The sequence below is a fragment of the Fusarium pseudograminearum genome, chromosome 4, assembly GCF_000303195.2.
Source record: "Fusarium pseudograminearum CS3096 chromosome 4, whole genome shotgun sequence".
NCBI lineage: Eukaryota > Fungi > Ascomycota > Sordariomycetes > Hypocreales > Nectriaceae > Fusarium > Fusarium pseudograminearum.
In genome coordinates this window covers 1,285,338-1,311,539 of record NC_031954.1, presented here as the reverse complement: position 1 = coordinate 1,311,539, position 26,202 = coordinate 1,285,338, and the positions used below count along the sequence as shown (strand labels likewise).

The 26,202-nt window shown below is 47.7% G+C and overlaps 3 protein-coding genes across 3 annotated transcripts, besides 2 other annotated features; all 3 read right to left on the bottom strand.

Moving 5' to 3' along the window:
• Positions 1-7,275: 7,275 nt before the first annotated feature.
• FPSE_11893 (uncharacterized protein) lies at positions 7,276-8,562 on the bottom strand (the record flags this gene model as incomplete). Its single annotated transcript, XM_009265010.1, has 1 exon — positions 7,276-8,562. One exon carries the CDS (start codon positions 8,560-8,562, stop codon positions 7,276-7,278), a length of 1,287 nt encoding a protein of 428 aa, XP_009263285.1.
• Positions 8,563-14,678: 6,116 nt separating this feature from the next.
• On the bottom strand, positions 14,679-15,813 carry FPSE_11894 (uncharacterized protein; the record flags this gene model as incomplete). The annotated part of the gene is made up of 2 exons (XM_009265011.1): positions 14,679-15,272; positions 15,328-15,813. The coding sequence occupies 2 exons, from the start codon at positions 15,811-15,813 to the stop codon at positions 14,679-14,681; spliced, it is 1,080 nt and encodes a 359-aa protein (XP_009263286.1).
• A 3,329-nt stretch (positions 15,814-19,142) lies between these two features.
• On the bottom strand, positions 19,143-23,297 carry FPSE_11895 (uncharacterized protein; the record flags this gene model as incomplete). The annotated part of the gene is made up of 3 exons (XM_009265012.1): positions 19,143-20,806; positions 20,868-21,434; positions 21,485-23,297. The coding sequence occupies 3 exons, from the start codon at positions 23,295-23,297 to the stop codon at positions 19,143-19,145; spliced, it is 4,044 nt and encodes a 1,347-aa protein (XP_009263287.1).
• Positions 23,298-24,733: 1,436 nt separating this feature from the next.
• Positions 24,734-24,756: a microsatellite.
• Positions 24,757-26,114: 1,358 nt separating this feature from the next.
• Positions 26,115-26,198: a repeat region.
• Positions 26,199-26,202: the final 4 nt, after the last annotated feature.

Sequence of the window (26,202 nt, the reverse complement as noted above, 5' to 3'; positions counted from 1 at the left end):
TCGGGAAAATAATGAGGGTAACAAACAGCTCAGGGAAGCGAAAGTGCCTGGAAGCTGCTCTGCAGATACAGTTATGAATGAATGTGTGAGTGATAGAATAAAAAAAAGAGAGGACGTGCCCAGCAGTTCAGTGACAGTGTACGAGGACGAAGAGAGAAGAAAAGTAGAAAATAAAAGGAGCGTGTGGAGGGGATTCAAGAAGAAGAAGTATCCGCATGTTGGGCGAGGATTAGAGGTGGAAGCTTCTTTGTGCGAACAGGCGAACAGGGGGGGTACTAAAACCACACAGCACAGCGTCTGCCAGTGCCTGCCAGTGCCAGAGTGCCCGGACAGTTAGGTGGTCTGCAGGTCGGCAGGTCTGCCACTGGGGGCAAAAGCCACTGCGAAAGCACTCCCTAGCCTAGACCTACCCAGGCCTATCCGGCCAATCCAACACGCGAGTGCACGTTGATTTGGAAATCTTGGCTTCAACCATGAATCCTTTTGATCAAAGGACACTGACGATGGAGCCTCTAACGCTCCACCGTTGAAGGCTTGGCCTGGCTTGGCAAAGTCCATCCAGGGGTTGTCCTCTGTCCAATCCTTCTAAATCGCCAGCCCAAGGCGTTTTCAAAACAGTTCTACCTGCAAAAGGTCTCTAGTGCAGCAAGACTATGAAAGAGGATTGGCTACAACATTAGCGCCACATCTCACCTCGTGGCTAAGGCTGGGAGGAGGGAGGCCAATTTCTCATCTGACTCTGCTTTTTTGAATATTTATAACAACTCACTGACGGAATGGATAGAGTAATAAACATGAAACGAACGACAAGAGTAGGCGGTAAAACTCAGCAACATTATTGGGCATTGGCTGTCATTATTGGCCGTTATTTCTTCTTTCTTGCGGGCCTCGAAGCGTACCTGCATAGGGTCAAAACTGGGTTGCCTTGTCCTCGGCCACAGCCGCTACAGTTACCGCCCAAGCTACTGGATGAACCAGGGGTTTCGGCAGGGGTCGTCGAGCCCTAGCCTCTAGTCGAAGGTCGAGGAGAAAAGGGATCCCTGGTTTAGTTGAGGCTATTCGTAGCAACGGCTGACATTGCATTGCGCGCCCAAAGTTATCAAGGCCCGCACGAGTGCCCGTAATACTCCCTACGGGTACCTAGAGCACAGCAGATAGAAGGATGCGCTGGCAGTCACACCGAGTATCCAAACCGCCAGTCATTCTTTAGCATAAGAGTGATAACCTAGTTGAAGCCGCAGTTGCGCCTCATCTCTGGTGCAACACTCGTCGTTGACGACACTTGCTCAGGGCGATCGTGATGCTGTACTCTACTCTATACCATGTACGTTGCACCATCATCGTTGCTTGTCTAGCACAAAGACCCCCCTAGCCAGGAACGAAGGAAAGAAAGAAAGAATGAACGAAGCGAATGGAACAAAAAGACGTTGGGACTCCGAACAAAGAAGACCCGGCAGCCCCGCAGCAGATACAGATTACAGGGTCATCTTCTAGGGTAAAGTGCCTGCAGATCGTGTCATGGTCTGAAACAGCAGGGGTCTTGTTGGTGTAGCAGGGGTTAGGTGTAGCAGTCGGTACCGAAGCTAATCTGAATATTCGATCGATTATGGTTATCAAAGGGATCAACACAGGATCTAGTCTAGGCTACCTAAGCCTGTTGTTGCTTAACTCTGTTTCCAAGTTGCCAAAGCAGTCTAATCTGGATCATATATATCATGACTCTGGTTAGCCTGTCTCTGCTGATATCATCATAGCACTCACTGACATGTCACATTAGAAACGTCAGATTCTGATCCTTGTCCTTGTCCTTATCCTTGTACAATCTTGGACTGCGCGGGTGTTTCAAAGAAACAAACACAATTCTTCCTCTCTATCTTGTCAGACCTCAACTCTGTTGAATTACAAATTACCACATCAACTATCTTTCAATAGTACCTCCATAGTCCTCTATAGTCAGGGGAAGAAAAGCCATTCAAATTAAACTATGAAATCACGTGGCTTTGCTGACTTGAAGACGGGCTCGCAAGAAATACTGCAAGTGCTGAAACGCGCTAGCAAGCGACCCCCTTGTTCAGTCAACTCCACCAACGGACTTTTATCACTAGGTCTTCCGTCAGCGGCTCTCCGGATATCCCTGCTCCTTATACTCTAACAAAGGCTAACCTCGACTGTAGCTTTGTTCAGCAATTACCATCGTTGTTGTTATTGTTACTATGGAAAGCATCTTCAGCGTCTCAATCTTCAGAAAACCATGTGTCCATGGCCCAAGCTTTTGGTCTTTGTCTTCTCCATGTGTTCGGCTCACCTCAGAGGAGTAGAGGACCCGTGCCATCGCTACCCTCAATAGATGTTGATATCCTTGAAATAATACCACCAGTTATGCCGTCTCGGCTACCACCATTATAATCCATGGGATGAACTCAATATCCCATTTAAGTTTCGGTTTCGACCACCTATAGTCAACGCAATAAAAACAAAAAACAAATTAGTCCAGTTAAGCTTTCCCGTGTTTCCGTTCCTTGTAACTATGGGATATCATCACTCTGGGATTACACATGTTACAGTCTCAACGAACTGAGAACTTTCGAGAGTCTTTTTGTTTCTTTTGCTAATCTAAAGAATATTTCTCGATCAAATAAATGGCTAGTTTATAGTTAGAGTTGACAAGTTCCACAAGCTCTGCTATGTCACAGTTGAAGGACAACGCCCGCCCGTATATTGCATCTACACAATCTCAGCAATCTTATTCTTCTCATGCTAGCATAAGTCGTCATGGGAACTTCATGAGAACTATTCATCACTTACTCCACGCTCCTATAATACATTGTGGTTCAACTAATGCCTAGACTATCTTCCCAATTCGATACAAATTATGTTCTATCGACAAATCAACTGTGACGAGTACTGGTCAGGTGATGCATGCTACGCAAGCCAGATTCCCCCGCTACTTCCAGCCGCATTTGAAACCCTTCATATATCTAGCCATGCAAATCAATAAGTTCAAAGCCAGGTAGTCCCCTCCAATGATCCCTGCGTCGACATGCGCATTGTCCTCACTCTTGGGTGACGATAACTTCGATCAAGCACTCACCCGCTACTACATCATCGGCAAGCTGCATCTCCCTCCGATTGATTAATTTCACAGCTCATGCAAGCTGCCAGAACCCGTTCGTATATATTTCCATGTGTTTGCTCGGCCAGATGCGATCAAGTCTAAGACGTAGAGGGCAATTGTAGCCGTGGACTCACCGTCATTTCGTGCAGAGCATCGTTACACGAGAGATACACGTGCCAGGATATGTCATGCAAGTAGCCGCACTCCAATTCATACGCTTCTTTAACGAAAGCTGTGTTCTCCATGTTAGTTGAATCTCTGCTCAACTGCAGGGTAAGCAGTGAACATTGAGACATCTAACATAATGTATTCTCATGTTAAATTTACATCTAGCGACGAGAAAAGACAAAGCTGGCAAGGAAGCAATGACTTTAGAGACTTTACTGAGTGCGGTAGTGTTTGTTAGAGAATAGACGCGCCATGACGATGAATTTGCGTGTCCTCTTCTTGGGTTGTTATGAAAGCCACGACCATCGTGATCCAGGAACAGATACACATAAGCACTCGTGATTCTTGTTATGAGTATTACTTATAGCTCCTTGAAACCACTCAAACACGACTCTATACAATAAGACTGCCATGGTCCACGACTACTACATAGTGTCTCTTTTGTGTGAGTTGGCAGGAACAATGACAACTGTCCGGAACTGAGGTGTGGCAAGCATGGTAATATCCAAGATCAAGAGCTCTACATCTCATGTTATAGAAGCTGAGAAAATCTATGGTTATACTGTAACACGTGAATCGGACGACTCTCTAAGAACCTTTCTGCCAAAACGTTTTGAAGTATATCAGTCACACCGGTCATAACAGCCACTAGGATTTTAATCATACTTGCCGTTAATAAAAATTATAGCAATAAAACTTCCTATAAGAAAGAGAATCAACAGTCGCCAGTATACTCGTGTATTGTTAATAAATCTCACCATTGATTTTTAAGATGTGAGAATGAAGCCAGTGTCATGGGATATCTCATCGCTTAAACTCTGCAGACATCGAATCACAGGCTAGAAGAACAGGGTTAATCACTACATAACAACAAGAACCCGTTATATGGATGAGTTTCGAGAACTATCAAGAGATGTTAGATCTATACAATAGAACTTGCGAGGAAATAGGGATATTGCAGTGACAAGTACCGTGGATCGAAGCCATGTTTCTAGTTACAGACTTGGCACTGAATGTGTTAAGCAAAACCTGCATTAAGCCGTGAAGCAGCACTTATGCCGAGGACCTTGACCTTGCTCGATGTTTTAGCCATGTCTGTAGTGGCAAGGCTCAATGTGTTATATTGGAACCCCCATCTACCGATTCATACAGTTCTCCAATATCTCCCACTCGAAATCTTTCGGGACGAGTGCATCACATAGTCACCGTTATGCATAACTGTCTTAGAAAACAAGACAACACAGCAACAAATATGCAAAGGCTGGTTAGGAAATTATCTTCTTTCCGTATTCCTAATTCTCGCATCATCATCACGCATGAAGCCCCTTGGTGTTTGCCATGTCGGCTAGGTAAGCGATAGAAACAACGCCACCAACAGGCCAAGACCTGCGCCCCATAACAGTATACAGAGCCCTTATATGTATGAATTGACTTGTAATAAGACATCATTGGACCACTCATATGCACGTATCAAGTTTCCTGCATGTCTGGATGTATGTGCATATCACTCAATGCACATGCAAGCCACAGAAGTGTCTGGATGCCGTATTTGATGTCTTGCCCCACGATTTAAGATGCACGGGGGAAACCTCTTGTGATGCACATGCAGTCATGATCTGATATGGTAAATATTTTCGGGAGATCGTGATTTCTGACTCACAACATGGAGATGTAGGGATGTAGATACTTCCCGATCAAGTATAGAAGAGCGCAGCAAAATAGCGCCTCACGCCAAGAAGCAAATTAAAGTTGCAGTCTGCGCTGAGACAACCACCGTTGAAAAGGATCGTACGATGTGGCAATTGGGCGTGTTGATAAATCGGATCTTCTCCGGAGACATATGACCTGGTCATGCGTATTCAAGGAGAACTGACTTTCTCTTGCAAGTTGAGTGCCATTTCCGGTCTTTGAGGCCAGATGTGGTTGAGGACCCCTCCCCGTAAAGTATCAATGGCTGACACATTTTTTGACCAAAACCGAAAGGAGTTTCTTTTGCAAATTCTGTCGAGGGTGTGAGCAGACAGCATCAAGATGCCTCATCGGCACGATGACTTCTTGAGCTCCTGTATATCTCATAGTATTTCAACATCTCCGGCCCTTTCTTAGCATGCCAAACAACCAACGCGATTCACAGAAAACTGTATCAGACCGACCAGGCCCCTTGTATCCGCATGTCGCTCATGCACCAATCAATATAGGATGGGTTGGAATGTTGCAGTGTGATATAATCTTTCACATCTCGCCTCGGTCGTTCTCCGCAACCGGCAGAGGGCTGCGGCCTGAGTCAAAAGCAATTCACTCGCAAGAGGCCCCTTCTTTTGGCAGATAGGCAGTTGACGTTAACGTGTCGGAACTTTGATATGGCAAAGCATGTCACTTGTTCTGGGAAAAATTGCAGATCTCGGAGATCTACGATTCGATAGCATCAGCGTCAATTATACGCCTCCATACTTTCTTTCCAACACCATCAAGACAAAAATGCAGGCGAGGTTCTTGAGATCCCTTGCCATGCACTGATATCTGTTTCTGTCAACGTCAATTGTAGTTCATGAGCGTTGGTCCAGTGAACAGTCCGAATGGCTCAGTTGCCCCTTGAATGGAACAAAATATGTACTGAATTCGTTGGATGATGAGATTGTAGGCATCATGGGAATAACCAGAATTGTTGCCAAGGAGCTGTGAGGGATGCCGATTCGCCGCCTTTTCGTGTCTTGTGTAACCAGAGGGGACCCTTGCTCGTCTGACTGGGCAGCTAAGCTGCTAGATAGGCTACCTTTCCCCTAGGCGAAACCATCCCATCTCCACGCTAAGTTAGTTGCCGATCAACTTAAAGTAGGGTGGTATTGTGGTTGCCAACCACCAGGATATCCTCCCGGCTTCTAGCCTCCCTCTTTGTTGGGCGAGGTAAGTGAGCTTGGAAGGCTTAGAAATAGCCATGCTGACTTGCAAAAAAGCCATCGTTGGCACCTGATACTCTTATGATCAAACCTGCCTCTTCCATGCAAGTGTGAGCTAGGTAGGATAGTGACATGTCATGTCCAAAAGCTTCAAATGTACCTCGTTCTTTGTTTTGGCTGTATTCTGTTCGTGGACAAGCGAGGAAGCCGATTCTCCATATTTCACCCATAGCGCACTAGTGGAATGTGATTCTATCCCGTAATCCCATATACCAAAGGCCTTGCCTTTCCCTCGCATCATGTAGTCATGCCTGTCTTCAACTATTTCATGCCCAACCACTGCAGGTTGCTTCCTCATACGTATCGGATCCAATCGCATCACTGAGTGGATGTCTCACTGACAGTATACTCCCACGAATCTTACTACATTTGGTTGTTGGTTGTTGAGTCACATATGGCATGCCGGTATCTTGTTGTCGTAGCTGTTCTAGGGCTTCCCCGGTTGGTCGTTCGCCACAAACTCAGACTGGTAGTCAGATGAGCACACCGCATTCTCCCTACAAAGGCGTGAGACGCGCGAGATATGCTCGTGTTAGATAGTTCTGTGGTCTCTGATGGACGTAACTCGCTGATAAAGAATCACAACAATCGTGTCTGTGAGCCGAGCTCGCCGAGTCTGTTTAGCTACTAACCGTTTGAGGGTTTGCTGACACAAAATACCTTCTTGGACTTGACTCAACAATCCGAGAGCCAACCCGACAAGGGGCTCAAGCAAGCAGCTGGGAGCTAGAGTTGAGATAGGACAGTCAAGAAGGCAATCGCCTGAGCACCTTTTCTTCCCTTATAGACGCGAGAGGAAGACAACCTTTGCCAGCAAATAGAATACCATTATTTTATCCGAGAAGTGCCTTGCTGGTACAAAGTAAACTCATTGTCTGATGAGCGTGCTGGGTTCTTAGGCCTAAAACAGAACACAGAAACACCGAGATAGTATCGTTGATCCAGGTAACGCCATATTGCTCCAGCCTTGGTCGTGTATGCCTGGCATGTCCTGCATATAATATCAAATAACGCCGTATATATCACATCGTATACCTATTGTCGTGTAGAGCGCCGCCGCCTCTTGCTTTGCGCTGCAATCTCACCATCGTCTTGATCTCCCTCGCTTGAATCGTCGTGGCTTCTAGCATTCTTAGATCGATCATTCCCTTTCTTAATAGAAATGATGCATCCTTGCTCTTTGAGCCGCTTGGTCAGTTTCGTGCTTGCTTGCATTCCCGGGAAATCCTTTGCTGTGTAGACCGTGAAAACTTCAGTTTGGGCTTGAGCAAGATTGGGAAAACGTCCCACTTCCTTTCCGCGAAGAGGGTCGATTTTGGCCATGCTGAACTTGAGTCGAAACGACCCTGGGGTTCTGCAAGATAAGTCCGCAAAGCAGAAGAAAGTTCCTTCTTCGCCGTGCTCATCCTTGCCAACAAAAGGGGCGTTGACTAACGACCCCATAAGTCGGCGCTGTTGCCGATACTCCTCAGGCATGAAAGATGCGTCATGGGCTCCTGTCTCGTCGACGATAGAGCAGCTCATAACATAATGGGGGTATCGAAGATGTTTGGAAAGCTCGTCTTTGGTAAGATTTGGGCCCTCAATGATAAGTTGAACGATTGGAGGCGGATCAATCACTCTTCGGTCCCTTTCGCCGAAGCCACACGATCTAGCCGCGACCGGTTGTTGTCGTATTTTAAGACTGTAGGATATGCCATGTGGTTGTGTGCTACCGTACATGGCTCCCGCGTTACTTCGGCCAGAGACAACAAGATCCGATATTCTCATATGATCCGGTCGTAGTTCGGCAGGAGACATCATAGGGCTGACCAAATCATGTGGTCCACTGGCAGTCGGAGGAGCTCTTGGGTCAAATTGATACCCCGTGATTTGATACCCCGTACGATGCGTAGGCTGCACATCGTTTGTTGCTACGGGTTGAGCATTTGCTAATGAAGGCATTTGCTCTCCTGGTGTTGAATGCGAAGGGTGAGTCGAGTGGTGACCTTGTCTGCTGCCGAATCTTTCGTGATAGCCGGCCATGTTGCTAACAGAATAGTGGGGGTGTACCCCAAGCGGCTGCGGAGGATATGGGTGTTGCGGAATAGAGCTCGACATGTCGGCTAATTGGTGGACATGGCTAGTTCTCGGGTGTTGCGAGGTCTGCAGCTGTGAAGGGCGACGGTTTTCAGGTGCGCTGCCGTTATAGCTTGCTGGATGATGTAGCTGGTGTTCATACTGGAGTATGGATTGAGGATGTGTTGGTCCTCGAGGACTGTGATACGTGCCTGGGGGCCAGCTCGTAACAGTTGTGTATGGCAGAGGCATGGCTTCCGACATGGTCTGGGTGCTTGCTGGTAGGCGTAGTGAGATCTAGGCGGCACTCACAACTTTAAGAAGCATAGACGTGGTGGAAGTCGGAGAGGACTATTAGGGAGTTGTATGTACGGTAAAGAAGGGTGCTGGCAGTCGAACCTATTAGCTTGGTGGAGGTCAGTGGCGGCTCAGATCGCTTGCGTCGATGGTGAACTTACATAGACCAGGCACCCCATACAAGCCCTTCTGCAATGTCCAATGGGAGTAGAATGGTCCAAGCCAGAAAGGACGAAAGACGGGAAGGGCCCAGCAAGTAGCCCACCACTTCCAGGGAGCTGGCTGTAAAACGGAATGCGGGCGGTTCCACTGTACGGGCAATGGAGGGGAGTGAGCTAGATTAGCACTGTATCCAGTGGTGACATGAGGTGTATATATCGAGCAAATGGACGAGGCCGTCGGTCTAAAGAAAGGCTATGGACTGAGATAAATCCAAGTCTTTATGTGAGACAAGCACATTAATGGGAGACTGAGATCACTGGTAGACTGGGAGTGTTGATGAGCACACAGCAATGCCCAGAAACAAGAAAAAGAAGAAGGAAAAAAGAACGAAGGAAAGAGGCGATATGATACACGCTGCGGTGCAGTAAGCGCCTGGAAAGAATAGTGATGTAGGATTGAGATGCCGTGGGCAACCGGGGTTTTGCGGTGTACGATATGGAGAGACGAAGTGGGCGAGTCGTGACCACACACACCCACAGAGAACCGGATTTGGTCTATGCCGAGCCTGAGCAAGCCTGCAGCAGAGATATGACAACCCAGAGTAGGACCTGTAAGTAGGACACCACGTGCAGGCCAATCCGACAGTGACAAGAGGCGAGTCTAGCGCAGGTAGATGCGAGGGTGACGAGGAGGTGAAATCACTCGTTGCTCATCAGCCAGACGCGAAGAGATGTATAATATAATATTGAGCAACGCCGTCAAATTGCAGCCACAAACAAAATGGTTCGAGGCCAAGGGTTTCGGACGGCTGAGGCGGACACCATGTAGAAGTGTGCGAACTTTAAATATGGTTGATATTGCCTTGAGGTGTCGGATGAGGACTAAAGGCGGCGGAGCTGAGTTTGTTGAATTTGGTGACGGTAGCAATATGGGTGAGGAAGTGCTAAAGCCGAGTCAAGTGAGTCTGAAAGTGCTCTGCAAGCCTGAGCCGGAGATACGATTCGATATATGGGTTAAGGAACGGTAGTTGTGAATCATTATGGACAATGATTTAAAGGAAGGGGTAACGGCAGGGGGGGGAAACCCGAGCTTAGTTGTCCAGGATTATTAAACAATTTCCATTACCTGGTAGAGGAGCCTGCCCTGGACATGAAATGTACCACTTGCATCGTCTTAGCTTAGTTGTTCTCGGTCCACAACCAATGCCAGGTACGAGCAGACAATAGAGCATGCCTTTGTATGTCGCAAGGGAAAGCAATAAAACAGGTGAGTGGCTGGATAGAGTGAAGTAAGACGTTAGTGAAGGTGCTCGGTTACCTACGACACTGGACCACAAAGTGCCTACTGCATCTCTTAGGTGTGCACGCTAAGCATGCAGTAACGAGTCCAGGATCTTGAACCTCCTAGAGCGGAGCGACGGCGCAGATGCGAGGCGAGTCTTCTGCGAGGATCGTAGTACTGCAGGCAAGACAGACACGGTAGGGTATCCGTAGACCTAAGATGGGTATATGGGTATATGTGGACCCGGGCGGGTCGATCATCGAAAAGAGATACTTACCATCTGACATTCAGAAACACTCGAGAGTTAGCACAATGATCAACAAGTTATCATGCCCGCAGCTTGATCAAAGGGACAGATCTGTATCTAGGTAATGATTCGGAGGGAAAAGTGAGGGATGAGGTCCACGTAAGGACCCGCGGACTTACCTCAGGAATTGGCAGAGGACTGTGCTTCCTTCCCCACGAGCTCATTCTACCTGTCTCCACGAACAGGCGAGCCGTTGTGGGTGTTCTTTCCTGTATTCAACTCTCGCCTGTGCTCTAGGTAACCGGGAAGGGAGACTGCCATCATTTCCTTCCCTAACTTGCTGAAACCAACACTTGCACCTTTCATAAAGCTACCGTACTTGCCCATCTCTGGCCTATCTGATCACCAACTACCTAACCACCAATGGACTAGGCAGGTGCTGTGTAGACAGCACCTGCCAAGCTGATGTGAACTCAATCTCGCAGTAGCTCCTTCGTGTCTAATTAAGGCACCTGTAGCAAGGCTAAGTCAAAGGTTATCTCATACGTGCCTCAGCTTGGATCTTTCATCAATCAATCTAAGCCATTGATAGGACTAGCTAAGACGATGGCAGCTGTCAACTGTCATCCGTCACGCGCGTCCATACCATCACGCCCGGGCTGACTTTGATGTCGGTCTCGGATCTGCGATACCCACGGATCGTTATGTCCAGCTTCAGAACGATAATGTATGAAATGGCAAAGTACAGTACTGACGCTGAGCCCTTCTAGCCGAACTGATAGGGATGTCCAAAAAGAGACAGTGCAGTTCTTGTCTTATGCAGTCACGTCCTATTACGGTCATCTGCTAAAACTACGATCGGTACTGTTATCCTCAAGTTTAGGTACGGATACTTGTTGGCTGTTAGGCGCTCAGAGCTGGCGTCAACGCCACCGCGTTTACTTACCATGGACTACCCAAATATGTAGCTACAGGAGGCTTGGTCATCGCTCAATGCAACCGTTACTTTGTCTTGCGTTCCGTGCCGTTTCATTAACGGGAACGGCGCTGATTGGCACATTTGGTACAGGAGTCTTTCCGGCTAACTTGACTAGCTACAAAGCCCCAATGGAGATGAGGGAGACCAACGTTTAGCTGTGACAAACTGCAAATTCCTCGACAAAAATTGTGGTGCCAGCCGACGATGCAACTTTATATCCGGTGTAGCATCTTCTTCTTGCCCGGCTACAGGGGTACAGTGTTGCTCACAATCACCGACTTGCGTTGCACGTTTCACATCGTTCAAAGAGTCGGTAATAATTCATCGCGTGCTAAAGAAACATCATCAGAACGCGCACCTCACCTCTCCAATGTTGCACTGAATATGATTGTGGCGCCACAATTTTGCTTTTTAGCTCAAATACCTGTCAGCCCTTTGCAACTAGTTTCATTTCTGACTCGCGTCAAGTCACTTTCCAGTCTCTTTGTATATCTGGGCATTGCCCACGATTTACAGCATACATACAATACAGTACGGGTACTGCACCAGTGTGGACTGCAGTGGTGCGATGATGTTCACTCGATTCGCGAGATCCCCATGAACCCGGAGCCTGGGTGAACAACTAGACCACCAGGTTAGCACACACTGGTTGAGTATTTGGTTAGTTAGTTACGCACCATTTCTCACATTCAGTCAAATTACTGGCCAGCCTGCAGTGTGGTTCGTTAGGTTACGGAAATCGGGGCCTTTTTCCCGCGCTCTGCTCTAACCAGCAAACGAGTCGGGCCCCAACCTACCTACCTAGAATCTATGACATGTCATCTAGTGGGTAACAGAAAAGTTGGCCTCCTAAGTCTTAGGTCATAAAAATAAGTAGTCTAAGAAGCATAGTCTAAGTGACCGAAGCTGCCCTGATAATTTTGTCTCTTATGCTCCCAGCGGTCAATTTTCCTGATACCCTGAGGGTCATGTCGTAGAGTCTTGTGTGTGGGTGCTCTATAATGATACCCTGTGATTCAATTGATATGAGCGCGTATCAAAGTCCGCTTTGCCGCCCTATGCTTCCTCAATTGTTACCGCTAGTCCGTAACTAAACTCCGATGCTTGCAGCTTGAAATCGCACACCAGACACCGTTGTCGTGATTGTCATTGCAACATCTAGGTCTATTCCCACAGAGAGTCACTATTTGCCTACAGAGTCACAATTCGATGGTAATTTCTGGGCCGCTATAGTAAATTCAAAATCTATGCTTAATAACTTGAACTTAAATCGAGATACATCGCCGCACAGACTCGCCTGCATTGTTTGTCGACAAGCCGCCCACCAGCCATTGGATCCTGAGTACTTCCTTGCATGAGTGCGCCAACCAGTTCCACGGTCTTGGTTCAGTTTTACTGTGCATGGACCCCTATCGTTGCAGCGGCTTGATCTCATTGCTTGGCTAGGTTTCACGACATTGGAGATGTCACTCGGTCCCGAACTGCTGGTTTGTATATGTACATTTTGGACACACGTCCAATAGCTACTAAAGGAACGGCTTCTGAGGGTTGCCTTTGGTTGACTTGTAGTTAGCATGTTGGGCTCCCTCCCTGCGGGAAGCGCGATGACCATTGGGGTAACCTGCTAATCAAGCCTGCCCAGAAGTGAACGAGCTGATAAATATAACCAATTAAACGCAAATGTGCTATCTCTCACGAGGGGAAAAGGGACAGTGATCTGGAAAAGATTACCCCAGAAATACGACAGTAATACGGATAAATGAGACCAACACTCGACAGCGTGAACTACAGATCGCCAGCCACGAGGAACCGGGCAAATTATACCCGCTTGACGTAAACTCTAAAACCCAATTTTAAGTTCAAACTACCAAGGTACGGATACTGTGAGAGAAAACCCGACCACCAATTTGGTTGGGCTCAATACAGGTTTGTACCGCTTTAGAACCTAGATGGCTCTCACATCGGTAGATGTCAACTAATTACCCGATCGATGTCAGATTCGGGGCTTGTCAATTACGTTAGATGTCATATTAGAACACGTTAAGGTTGTATTTGACCAAGTCCAAGGGTGACTGTTCTGTGCTGGTTACTCAAGTCGAATCATCTAAGCGAAGACTGAGATTGTCGTTGGATTTGATCCTCTTGAAGGGTACCGATAGACAACATACAGGATGGGGATGGGCTTACAGTGAGCATAAGCATCTGATGTCAGAGTTGGTTAGAATATTGATTCGAGAAAAGCAGCCTCTTCACTTCTTGGACCACAGATGAAACTGTTGATTAAACTACTTAGAAAGTCTATGCAAGGAATAGAAGTCTCGAAGAATGGCCCGTTGAATGCATCTTCAATATGATGATGATGATAAACATCAACTTTGTTAGGCTCTTCTTAATCTGATACCGTTATAGTTCATCCTGGAGGCAATGGCTTGGACATGCCACGAGATCTGCTGCAGTTTCGGCATGTGAATTATCTGTTGACGACATAGTCACGAAAGGCTCAGTAGACTACCTAACTATTAATCAAGACTTTGCCTCTCCCTTCTTGAACCTGGCATCATCTATCGCGATATGCTGTACAGGTCAGACGAGAAGATGACAAGAACATGAGAAGTGCACATGCATGTTGCATGAGGTGAGCTATGACGCGACCCCTTGGCAACAGTCAAATTTCTCATGCAATAAATCACCATCATGAGCGAAGCCACTGTTTAACAGATATTCTTGATATCGTTCTTCTACTCCATTGCCCATGTCCTACATAAATCCATTCCCTCGAGCTTCATGCGCGTGATGAATCATGCTCGCTGTGCAGACAATTGGCCATCGATACGTTCCATCATCATGTCTCCCTCCTCCCGTTTAGAAAACCCAAGTCTTCTCTATTCCACGATTTCCTGTTGGTATTTCTACCACTCCTTAAAAAGGTCCCAGTCTATCTATCATGTCCCAGGCTCACCCACACAGTCGCCCAAAAACCCGCTGTAACCAATAAATGCCGCTGTGAAGAAACTCCGGGCTGTGCTCGCTTTTTGTTCTTTCTAAAATCAAAACCAATCCTTTCTAAAACCCAGTGAAAGAAGGTGCCAAGTCGATTATGGCAGAAAAGGGGGAGGAAGGCGCATGTGCTTCCTCGAAAAATAATATTATATGTTGTAACATCGCAGAACGGGTCTGCCTCTATAACCAATGGCTTAGTTGTCCAAGCCATATTGGCGAAAGAAAAAAGAAGAAGAATTAAAGGGTTCGAGGGTATCAAGTCATAAAATATGCCAAGTTGCGATCGTGAAACAAAAAGGCACAAAATTCTAGGCATATAGAATTTGCAGTCGTAACGTATTAAAACAAAACCGGTCGAGAATCGGCCGAAAAGAATAAATGCGGTTGAAATGTCGTTGCACAGGATTTGGTGTTCTATAACACAGCATTAAATAATGCAACGCTGGCGAGAGTGAGTGTCAACCCAACCCAAGAAGGTGCAAATGCATGTGCAACGTTGGTTTCTTCTGGGGGCAGGGTGCCGTTGACGAAATCTGGACCGCAAAGAGTGTTGACTTGTCGAGCTGCGGCCTCGTATGTAAGGGCAACGGGTTGTGAACGATCTTCGGACGCGGCGTGGTAGATGTTCATGGTCTCTTGCGTGCAGAAGCCGCATGAAGGGTTGGTACTGCCGGGCAGGGTGAGGTTGTAGGGGAGATAGTAGAAGTAGGCGTTGGCGGCGGTTGTGGTGTTTGTAACAGCGTTGGCATAGCAGTACATGTCGTCCTGGGGGGTTTGCAGACAGGTAGCCTTGTACATGACCTCGTATGATTTCAAGCCGGTTAGAAACTGCTTGACGACGCTGTTACCTGATTCTATCTCGCTCTTGCAGTTTTCGGATGTTGTAAGGTTGCGAGCTGCGGAATCGAAGAAGTCGGTACAGTATGTGACATTGGCTGCGCAGGTTGCATCGAGAACTCGGACGATACTAAGGAGTTGCCTCTGAGCTTCAAAGAAGCCGCGAGATGTCTGGGATGCTGTTAGGAGTTGTGATCTCACAAACTTCCGCCAACTCTCAACTTACCTGGATCATCATTGAGAGTGGGTAACATGTTTCGTAAGAAGGGTCGGAGAGAACACTGTTGAGGAAGGCGGGACAGTTGCTATTATCGGATGTAACTGAGAGTTCGGCAGCCAAGTTTCCGTCAAAGGCTTCGGGCAGAGGTGTGCTCGTTGAGGCGGCGGTTTTGGCGGCACGTTGGATGGAAACTGTGGTAGGCTTGGATCCACTCGCGGTTTTGGAGGGGATTATTGAGTGAACAATCTCATCGTCGTCTTCTTCATCTTTGCTTGATTCCTTGCGCCGGTGTAGATCTATTCGTTTGACGGGAGGTATGCGATGTCTATGTCGAAGTGAAGATGACGGTGTCTCAGGTCTCGCTAGGACTGTGGAGGTAAGACATGCCAGTAGCAAGAAAAACGCCAAGGCTATCCTTAAGCGAGGCGCGGGGGAGTTTGATAGTCTGGGTCGAATTTGGGCCGTGGAGGCAGGTGGTGATGTTGAAGCCATGATATCGAGCGGAGGGGCGAAGTCAGCCAAGAAGAAATCTGGGTGGATTTTGTTTATGTACAGATACTGCGTCAGTGATGACAGTGACGAGGCTGTACAAGGTTCAAGTGAATTGGCAGCACAGACAATAACAAGATTGAATGTGTTTCACTATGATGGACCCGGAATGACACAAAACAAGGTAGTTTAGGTGTCTGAGCAAAAGTTTGTTGATGAAGCAGAAACTGTAGCGAATGCAACAAGCAAAGAAAGAGAAAGAGAGAAATGACAGTATTAAGTGAGTAGAGAGAGTAATAGTTGGTGGTTAGGGTGGATATGTTTGTTTGTTTTATTAGTGTTGTCGTTGTTGCATTGCGTTTCCAGTAGTGGTCGAGTAGCCAGCAACAGTAGCGAGTGGATAGATTAATGAGAGTTGGTTGTGGGTTCATGCGAGGTCCAAACGGTCGAGAACGAGTGTGATGCAGTGCTTGAGGTAGCGATTGCGAGATTGGATTGGATGGCCAGGGGTGGGATGAAGTGAGATGAGATGAATTGGATGGCCAAAGAATTGGTTGCTTGTTATTAGGTAGAGAGATACCTTTGTTGGCTTACACGTATTGGGTGGTGTACGGCAAGGTTGCAGTGACTTTGGTAAAGAGGGAAGGTCTCAGTGCCAAGGATGCAATTATTGATTGGGGAAAAAACGAGTGACTGATTGCTAAAGATCCAATCGATGTTGAAAACGAACGTGGTTGAGTAGTAGGTAGGTCAGAAGTAAGGAGTGTGTGTGTGTAGGCTGTAACGGTTTGGCGGGTCTAGAAACGAGTGATCGACGCGACCTGAGGCTCAATTGTAACATGAACCCGTTCTCAGCTGAAGGAACGAACGGTAAGGCAAGGCAAAGAAGCGCGCAAGAAAAAGGAAAGGAAAACAAGAAGGAAAACAAGAGGGCGATCTCACCACTTGATGAGAGATTGAATTGAGTGGAGAGAGCTTGAGAGGGCCTAGAGGAGAATGACAGGGGATAATCAATAGTGACTCCCCCCATAAGGTTAAGCTGGAGGGGGGGCTCCGGGGGTCTTGCCTTGCTTGTAATGGTTGATGCTACTCCGTAACACCTGAAAAGAAAGAAAAAAATATCCATTGGAATAGCTTGGAGGCAAGGATAATTAAACCCTCTCCCGAGGCTTGCAGTAGTAGCTGTTTAGCGTGACGGTTTATTGATTGAATCCTAGATGGTCTATGTTTGTACGTGTGTCACGTCGTGAATCGACAGGACATTGCAGTAAATACTTGATGACATTGTTGATTGGAAAGGCCTACGGACATTGACAATGGATTGCGTGTCAATGGTTCGTTAGAGTTAAGAATCATTGGTCTGGATGGTGTTGTAGTATCACCGTCACTATCACCACCACGGACTACAGAGACCAAGCATCTACAACCCAAGCATCCAATCCTGAATGTTTCATGCCGGCCCGTCTACCGTCTACCGGTGTTCTAGGGAGAGCCCATTCTCCGAACGGCACTGCATTGCATACGCATACATGCAGCTACATCACGTTCACGTTCTACCTTAGTACCTTGATCTCTTTAGCATATTCCCCGGGTTACACATGTCTGTTCAAGTTAGCCCATGTTCCCAGCATACGTATACCGCTAGCTATAGTGCCGACACCTAAGAGAACGACCGGACCTTGATACGTAGGCGAGCCGGCAACTTTCAAGAAATCGGAAAAGGGGAGGGGAGCCCGGCGTGGACAGGCCAATTTCGCTTCCCCATGGCGGACCAGCCACCATTGGTAGCAATGGTAGCATCTGTTGGCATAGCCACAAAAATAGCATACACATCTAGCCTTCAAGTCGCATTATGCCATGGATAAGTCGATAATCCATACGGGTCATCTTTTTACTACGCCTAGGTAGGTAATCACCTCATTCCAGTTGACTCTAACCCCTACGGATCAGTTGAACGCCGATGCATGCAGCACACTCATTCTCACCGTTTTGTTTCGATCCCTCCACGTTTCGTTTCTTTCAACTGACGGTGACAGCGGTCCTCAGCTTCAGGCTAACCTTGCGTTGGAACTATAGGCACTGCCACTTGACGGTTGTTCAGGTGAGAATAGCATCAAACCATTGACCCCTCTACTGGCTCTCTACGTAGACAGACTAAATATCCACTGGATCCGTCTAAAAAAACACATGGAGCTTGCTTCTCGCGTACCTTGCAGAATTGATGGCTTTCCGTTTAATTTCCTTGCTTCTATCCAATCACAAACTCTGCTCCCCTGCCAAGAGATCCCTCCTGGCTCAGGCTAAGCTAGACGTAGCCTGGACTAAACTCTGATGCGATAATTAAAAGCGTCAACCTTTGTTCACACGCGACTTTCATTATTATTAAACCTTGATTCTCGTGACATCTCGACAGTCTATTCAACATCTTCTGTCTCTCCATCAAATACCACAACCAAGACAAAAAACCCCTCATTCTTTCTTTTTCAGCCGCGTGGCATTGGAGAGACAATCAGAAACAATGTCTAAAACAGTCGGTGACCCTCATCACCAAATTCACCGTTATCCCCGCTAAACCGTTCAACCAAAAGAGGCCGCGTCTACCGTAGTTCTCTTCTAACCAGTGCTAACCCAAATAGCCAACTTCTGTCACTATCCGCTGTTCCCTCTGTATGGACCCGTTCAGCCATTATCGTCGTTTAAATGCTGTGCTACCATTTCCACGACTTTGTCCTACAGCCGACAAACTCAATCTATCGAGTCTCTCAGCTGTCATGGTCGAGACCAGTTCTTCATTCCCTGCCGTGACGATCAATGCTTCTTTTGGTTGCCTCTCCCTGTCTTCCATGTGTCCTGGTGGAGTACATTGACCTGAGGCATCCTGAGTGTCACTGGAGACAGTCTGTAAGACAAAATAACTACTTCAAATCATGCCGTCTTAGAATAGTTCCTAGGCTGTTTATTTTTTGCATCCCAAAGCCCGATGATCGAGATTTCTGCCATGCATCCCTTGAATTCAACACGCGATAACCATGTGGCGGGCGTTCTATCACTTAGAGACTTGGCGTTGATCGACAATCAATCATAGTGTAACAGCAGGATATTCATAGTCTTGAAAAGGTTGAAGAGAGTTGATTGATCAGATGATACACATCATCAGGTATTATAAACAGTAATAAAAATAGATAGCCCCTAGATAACCCCTGTGTTTCCTTCTAAAGGGAAGGACATATCACATCATATTTTGACATCCATCAAGTTGTCGCCCCAACGCCAGTACAATGCATGCAAAGTCTCACAATATTTTCTCCCAAATAAAACGCATGCCTCTCTCTCTACCTCTGCTTCTCAAGACTCTGCAGGTTGACCAACTCTGCATAACGACCGTTCTTCTTCATCAACTCCGTGTGTGTTCCTTGCTCCACGATGCGACCCTGGTCGAACACGTAGATGATATCAGCCTTCTGGATGGTACTGAGACGATGCGCCACAGCAATGGTGGTTCGGCCCTTAGCCGCCTTGTCCAACGCTGCTTGTACAACATGCTCAGACTCAGAATCCAGGGCTGATGTCGCCTCGTCAAGGAGAAGGATCTTGGGATCGCGGATCAAAGCGCGTGCAATGGCGATTCGTTGCTTCTGACCACCAGACAACAGCGCACCCTTGCTACCAACTATGGTGTTGAAACCCTCGGGAAGCGACACAATGAAGTCGAAAATGTTGGCTTCACGGCATGCAAATTCCAGATCTGCGTCTGTGACATCCTCGCGGGGAGTACCCAGAAGAATGTTTTCCTTGATGGTTCCTTGGTACAATGTAGGTTCCTGACTGACGAGCGCAATGTGTGATCGGTAGTCGTTGATGTTGAGGGTGCTGATCTCGTGGTTGTCAATATAGACACCACCAGAGAGGGGGTCGTAGAATCGCTCCAAAAGTGCAATTGTGGTACTCTTTCCACAACCTGAGGCTCCAACAAGGGCGATGTACTGTCCAGGACGCACTGTCAAGTTAAGCCCACGCAGGACAGGCTGTTCTGGTCTTGTTGGGTAACGGAAGTGAACATCGCGGAACTCAAGAGTGCCCTGAACTTCAGGTAGGCGCTCGCCCTTGTCTGACCAAGTATCGACAATGGGTTGTCTGTCGAACAGCTTCTTGAGTTCTCCGGCTGAGTGGTGAGCTTTGCCCATATCAGGGGCGAAACTGAAGATGGTGCCGGCAGATTGAGCGCCGAAAATGATCGACATGAAGCAGAGGAAGAACTGGAACATGGTGTATTCAAGCTTTCCGATAAGGGTACCGCCATACCAGAAACCCAGCGCGAAGCAAGCAAATAGCAGAGACTGGGAAGCAGCGTAAAGCAGGGACGACTTGAGGACAGAGATCAGACTCTTTCTTTGCTGGATAGCAAGCGAGTTCTTGTATTGGTTCAGGACATCTTCCTCTCGTGTCAGGGCTGCCACGGTTCGGATGGCGGAAATGGCCTCGGAAGCGAAACTGGCCGATGAGTCGTAGGCGGCCTTGGAACGACGCTGGAAGTGTGCAAGCATGTAGAAACGGAAGAAACCACATCCCAAAAGGACGGGAATAGTTGAGATACACACAAGCGAGAGCTTCCAGCCGATGGCCAAAGAGACAACCATGGCAGAAACAAGCGTGGTGATAACCATCAACAGCGTTCCGAGGGTCACACCACTCAGACCAGCAACGTGAGTTGTTTCAGTTGAAAGGAATGAAGTGAGGGCACCGGAGGTGTTCTCATCACGGTCAAAGAAGGCCACATCTTGGCGAAGCATAGTCCTGAAGGCGCGGTCTCGAACTCGATGCACCAATCGCTCAGAGCATCGAGCGAACAAGACACCCTGGATGACAAACGCCAAGAACTGAACAATAGCAAGCATAAGATACATGGCACTCCAAAAGTCGGAGTCTTTCTTGACCGAGTGGCGGTTGGTGTCGGTGATAGGCTGAGACAAAGTGACGATCTGTTTGGCAAAGAAGACTGGATCAAAGTTAGCAACGCTACGAGATATCCCTTGAAGAGCGAAAGGGCTTCAACTTACCAGCTTGAGTAGGGTTACCTCCACCGCAAACAGCAGAGAAGACGAGACCGACGACCATGAGCTTCCACTCTGTTGTGTTGAAAGAAGCGACAAGCTTGATCAGAGTCCACATTCCGTATTCCCGTTCGTCCTCGGCCTTGTGACCTTGGAGGGCGAGACTAGAAGCAGATTTCGAGGTGGTAGAGCGGTTCAACTTGGCGGCGATATCGTCGTTAGGGTCGGCGAGTGTGGCTGTCGCTTTCTCACTGGTCATCTTGCGCATAAGCTCAACTTCTTCCTCGTCGATGGCAGCTTGCTCCTCGGCGGTCATTTCTTCTGCAGCAGCAATGTTCTGAGCCGAGACGAGCTTGTAGTAAGCGGTCTTCTTCTCAAGAAGTTCATTGTGAGTACCCTGCTCCACGATGCGGCCCTCAGACATGACGACGATGTTGTGAGCATCTCTGATAGTTGACAGACGATGAGCGATGGTGATAGTAGTACGGCCTTCAGCAGCGTTTTCTAGAGCAGCTTGAACCACGCCCTCGGATTTGGTGTCCAGAGCGGATGTAGCTTCGTCAAGGAGCAGAACTATAATCATGTTAGTTGATACTCAATCAGTAATAGAGTCAGCAACTTACTCTTAGGGTCAGAGACAACGGCACGGGCAATAGCAATTCGCTGTTTTTGACCACCAGAAAGGAGGAAACCTCGCTCTCCGACATTTGTCTCATATCCTTCAGGTAGGGCAGACACAAAGTCGTGGGCGTTGGCCTTCTTGGCTGCTTCGATAACCAGTTCGCGTTGCTTTTCCTCACTTGCGTCCTCATGGGCAGTGCCAATCAAACCGTGACGAATGTTGTTGAAGATGGTGGTACCAAAGAGCGTGGGTTCCTGGCTGACGAGAGCCATTTGCTGACGCAACCAACGGAGGTTAAGCTTGGAAATATCGTGTCCGTCCAAGTAAACATTACCCTGAACAGGGTCGTAGAAACGTTCAACTAACCCAACAATGGTACTCTTGCCGGAGCCGGATGCGCCCACCAGAGCAGTAACCTTGCCGGCAGGGATATCGAGACTTACGTCCTGCATGACAGTGACTTCGGGTCGAGAAGGGTAGATGTGCTTGATGTTGGAAAGTCGGATAGAGCCCTCAATTTGCTGAAGCTTCTCGCCTGCGTCGCTGGACGAGTCGAGCGGTGATACTCGGTCGATGGTGTTGAAGATCTTGGCAGCAGCCGCAACAGCGTTTGTGAACGCCTGAACATTGGGGGCAACGTTACCAAGGTTGAATGCACCGATCATTGTGGCCATCAAAATTGTCAGGATGTTGGAGAGGCTGGTTTCGCCTTCGACAAGCATCTTGCTGCCCTGCCAGAAAGCTAGACCATAGTTAAGGTACAGGACCAGCATCATTCCAGCGATCATGCAGGCAATAGCTGACTTGACACGGAACCCAAAATACTCGGCATTCTTAAGATGGGCGTCATACTGGCGAGCCAGACGCTCCTGGGTTCCAAAAGCGACGGCGTTGCGAATAGAGCTGATGACCTCATCCGCAAGACTACCACCGTGGGCGTAAGCTTCCAAGCTCTGCTTGTTGTACTTGAGGATGAAAGTAGATCCACCGCCCATGTTGAGGAGGAGAGCAATGACAGTTGAGAAGAGAATCAGAGTCAACTTCCAGTACTTGATGAAACCAATGACAAAGGCGGAGACGAATGTCGCAACGGCAGCAAGAGTGAGGGAGACCTTTTCAGAGATACCATCCTGGATGAGATTGGTATCGGATGTGATTCGAGTAGTAACTTCTCCAGCGCCGAGCTTATCGAAGAAACCAATGTTCTGGCGCAAACAGCTTTCGAGGTAGTGTTCGCGGATCTTGGCAGAGATGTGCTCTCCAGTGTAAATGAAACCACAGGTCGAGATGTACACTACAATAAACTCGCCGATACCGAGGTACACAAAGTACAAGACGAACTGGACCAGTTTGTCATTGAAAGCACCAGAGCTCAGACTTCGGTTCACAAAATAGTCCTGGAAGACGCCCTGGAGATTACCAAAGACAACGGTCATGAGAGGTAGCGCAGCGCCACCAGCAATAGCGCAGATACTGGAGATTACAATGATGATGATGTCGTTGCGCGAGGCGTATCGGTACAAAACAGCGACGCCTTGCTTGACTTCTGGACTAACGACTTGGCGTCGCAAAACCTCGGCTTCATCTGAAGGCAAGTGCTTGTACTGATCTTGGATGGAATCGGCTTTGGGAGGAACGACAATTGCTGAATCTGCTTTCTTTAGGTCCAGCTTTTCATTTTCGGGGTCGCTCGAGTTTGGTTTGTCTTGGCGAACTGCATCTTGCTCGGTTGAGCCACTACGGCTTGAGGATGATGGTCGCGAAGGGTTGCTGCTGCTTGTCGCAGCAGCAGTCTTTTCCGACAAATCGGCCATGGCGATTATGTTTTTATTGCTCTTAGACCAGAGCGAGGATCTGATAGGTATCGAGTTCTAAAGGGGTGAAGAACACCCTTGGGTGTATTGGCGACACCAGTATCAGTAGTTGTAATAGACAGAGCCGAGGTCGGTGCCGATGTTGTTAAAGGTGTTTCGATCGTTTCGTTTGGTTTGGATAGAGGTCGTTTGGTTAGAAATAGACACAAAGTTCCATGGGAGGGTTGTCGTTCATGTAGTGTTCGTTATCCGCTGTTAACCAAAGTCAGATCAGATCAGATCATAGCAAAGCAAAACCGTGTTTGAGAGTTGAGAGCACCAACAATTTATTTAAATAACTTGGACCAAGACAAGACAAGACCAAGACCAAGACCAAGACCAAGACCGTCGAGTCGGACTGCCTTAGCGTACCTTGCTGTCGGACGGAATACAAAAAGAGGACCGGGAATACCTGGTCTCCCCACTACGAGATGCAGCAAATACGCTACTTTACGCCGCTTGCTGTGCGGTGACCCTTGAAGATTTATGGGCCTAGAGTGTACTGTAATGTACAGAAGGTCCTCCCTCCATCTGATGAGTCCGTAAGACGGAGCGGACTTAAGATCTTTCATTATCTTGGCTGTCCGCAGATCGATCTGTTTCCCGGTGGATAGGTACCTACTCTGTACACGCATACATACCTACATTAGTGACCCTTTGAGTCATCTCACCGAACACATTCTGACTCTTGGTTGTCACCCAGTGTCTTGAAAGCATGGCTCGGACTTGTGCAGTAACCCGACAGCCCGTAATTCAACAACATTTTAGAGGATCTACTCAGCCTAGAGCGCCGGGCCAGGTCGAGGTCGGAGTCGGAGCCAGAGCCAGAGCTCTGCACTCTGAATCCTGCGCTTACTTTTCTTCTACTCCACATTTGAATCTCCTGCCTCTTTCCAACCAAGCGGCTACTGCGAACCCTTGTCCTGCGGCGTCGAAACGTTTTCCTTATTCGGGAAGAATCCCCCGGATATCTCGCGATTGGCCCTCGCTTTCGCTTAGATTACTGACATTCTTCAGTGGAGAGTTGGTTGGAACAATGGAAGAAATAAGACCGGCTGTTCGGCAAACTTGGCAACCACCATGTCTACGTCTAGTATATCTGATTGCATGCTTCGCCTGTTTGTCATGTCGGTTAATTAAAATACTCAGTTCTGCCCTCTAAACGATAGCGACCCGAACACTATGAGTCTATAGTTCGCTCCACCATTTCAACCTGGGATATTGAGCAATATCTTCAGCATTGTATTCAACGCTGTATGACAGGGGCTAGTATCGCCATAGCACAAGCCGTTGTGTACCGTTTTCATGTCACCTCGATGAGGTTCGAGTATCGAGCCCATCGTTGTACAGTCGCAGTCGCAGTCGCAGTCACAATCACAGTCGCAGATCGAGCGCACACAGAGACAAAGACAGAGACAGATTCTCAACCCAGAGCTAGAGCTGTCTTTCTCTCTCTCCACGATCCGATCACAGAATAAAAAGAGACAAGTGACATACCTAATCTCGTTTCAGTAGCTTCTTCCAATCCCATGCCTGCCCAAGTCCGGAGGTCGGAAGCCATTTACCCCCGGCCTCCGACCGTCAGTCAGCATCTCACTGAGTCGGGCCAATTTTTAGTGCTGTCAGCATCTGAGGCTCAGCGGTCGGGCCCTCCCGAATCCGAACTCCGGGCGTTGAACCCTTCTGTATTTTCGTATCAACTGCGTGGCTTTCTCGTGCTGACCACCACTCACTGTTCTTATCAAAACATCGTATGGTAACAAATGAGGCCACGGAACGACATGTCGTTATACAAACGGTGCATCGCTACACGCGATAGATACGGTACTCTTTGACTCTGGCCAGTTAGCCAGTCCTTGATACTCTTTCAAGACAACGTAACGGTCGGTCTGCAAAATCAGCCCTAGTTGACCAAAACTCCACCTCAACCATCCTCTTGCAGGCTATGTACTCTATACATATGGGCATCTTTCATGCATTCATTCTGCGGCTCAAAGTCCGAAGGATTATGGCTGATGCAATTTTTTTATTATCTCAGCCATTCCCTGCTACTCCGAGTACGAGGGAGAAATTCAGGGACTTTTACCCCTTGTACAACTCACTCATCACCGCTGATTCTTACATGGGTTCACCTGCATTCAATGGGTCTTTCTGCACGTTGATAGTTGTTGATCTGCAGCTTACACGCAGTGACTACGGAGCACGCGCTTGACTCTCTGATACCCATGCTTTTCTCATCCCTTTTGAGGGTGTATTTACCTGATACAATGGACAACAGCACCTGAACTACTGTAACAAAACTCCAGTCTCATCTTGATTACACTTGTACAACTTTGCTCACAGATATGGAGCTTGTTGTGTCAACCAAGATCCTGTTTCAAATAGATAGCCAACCATCGAGGATACTCCTTGTGGCACTGAAGAAGCAATTAAAATAGCACCGGCATTCTCCTAGCATACTAGCCGGTGGGAATACTGCGTGCATGCTCAGGAAGTCTCACCGAAGCTGTAGGCTCGAGTATTAGTTGAAGCACGAGCCAATATGATCGACAACTTGTATTCTCAAGGTGAATGAGAGACTTGATTAATCTGACACTAGTTGGATACGTCTAAACACAACGTTATAATCGTGACAGCATAGTAAGTAAGTGCCTGCGTGGAGCTCTGCAGTGTGACGGGCAGAAACTCTATATGCAGCAACTGGTGAGCATGTGAGGTGAATGACCCGTTTTATATTATCAGCCCCTCGATTCTAACTATATATCTAGATACCTACAGTTAAATCTACTATTAAATTACTAATTATTATATAGTATTATTTAATATTACTTAATATTAGTATATAACTTATTATATAATTAACTTA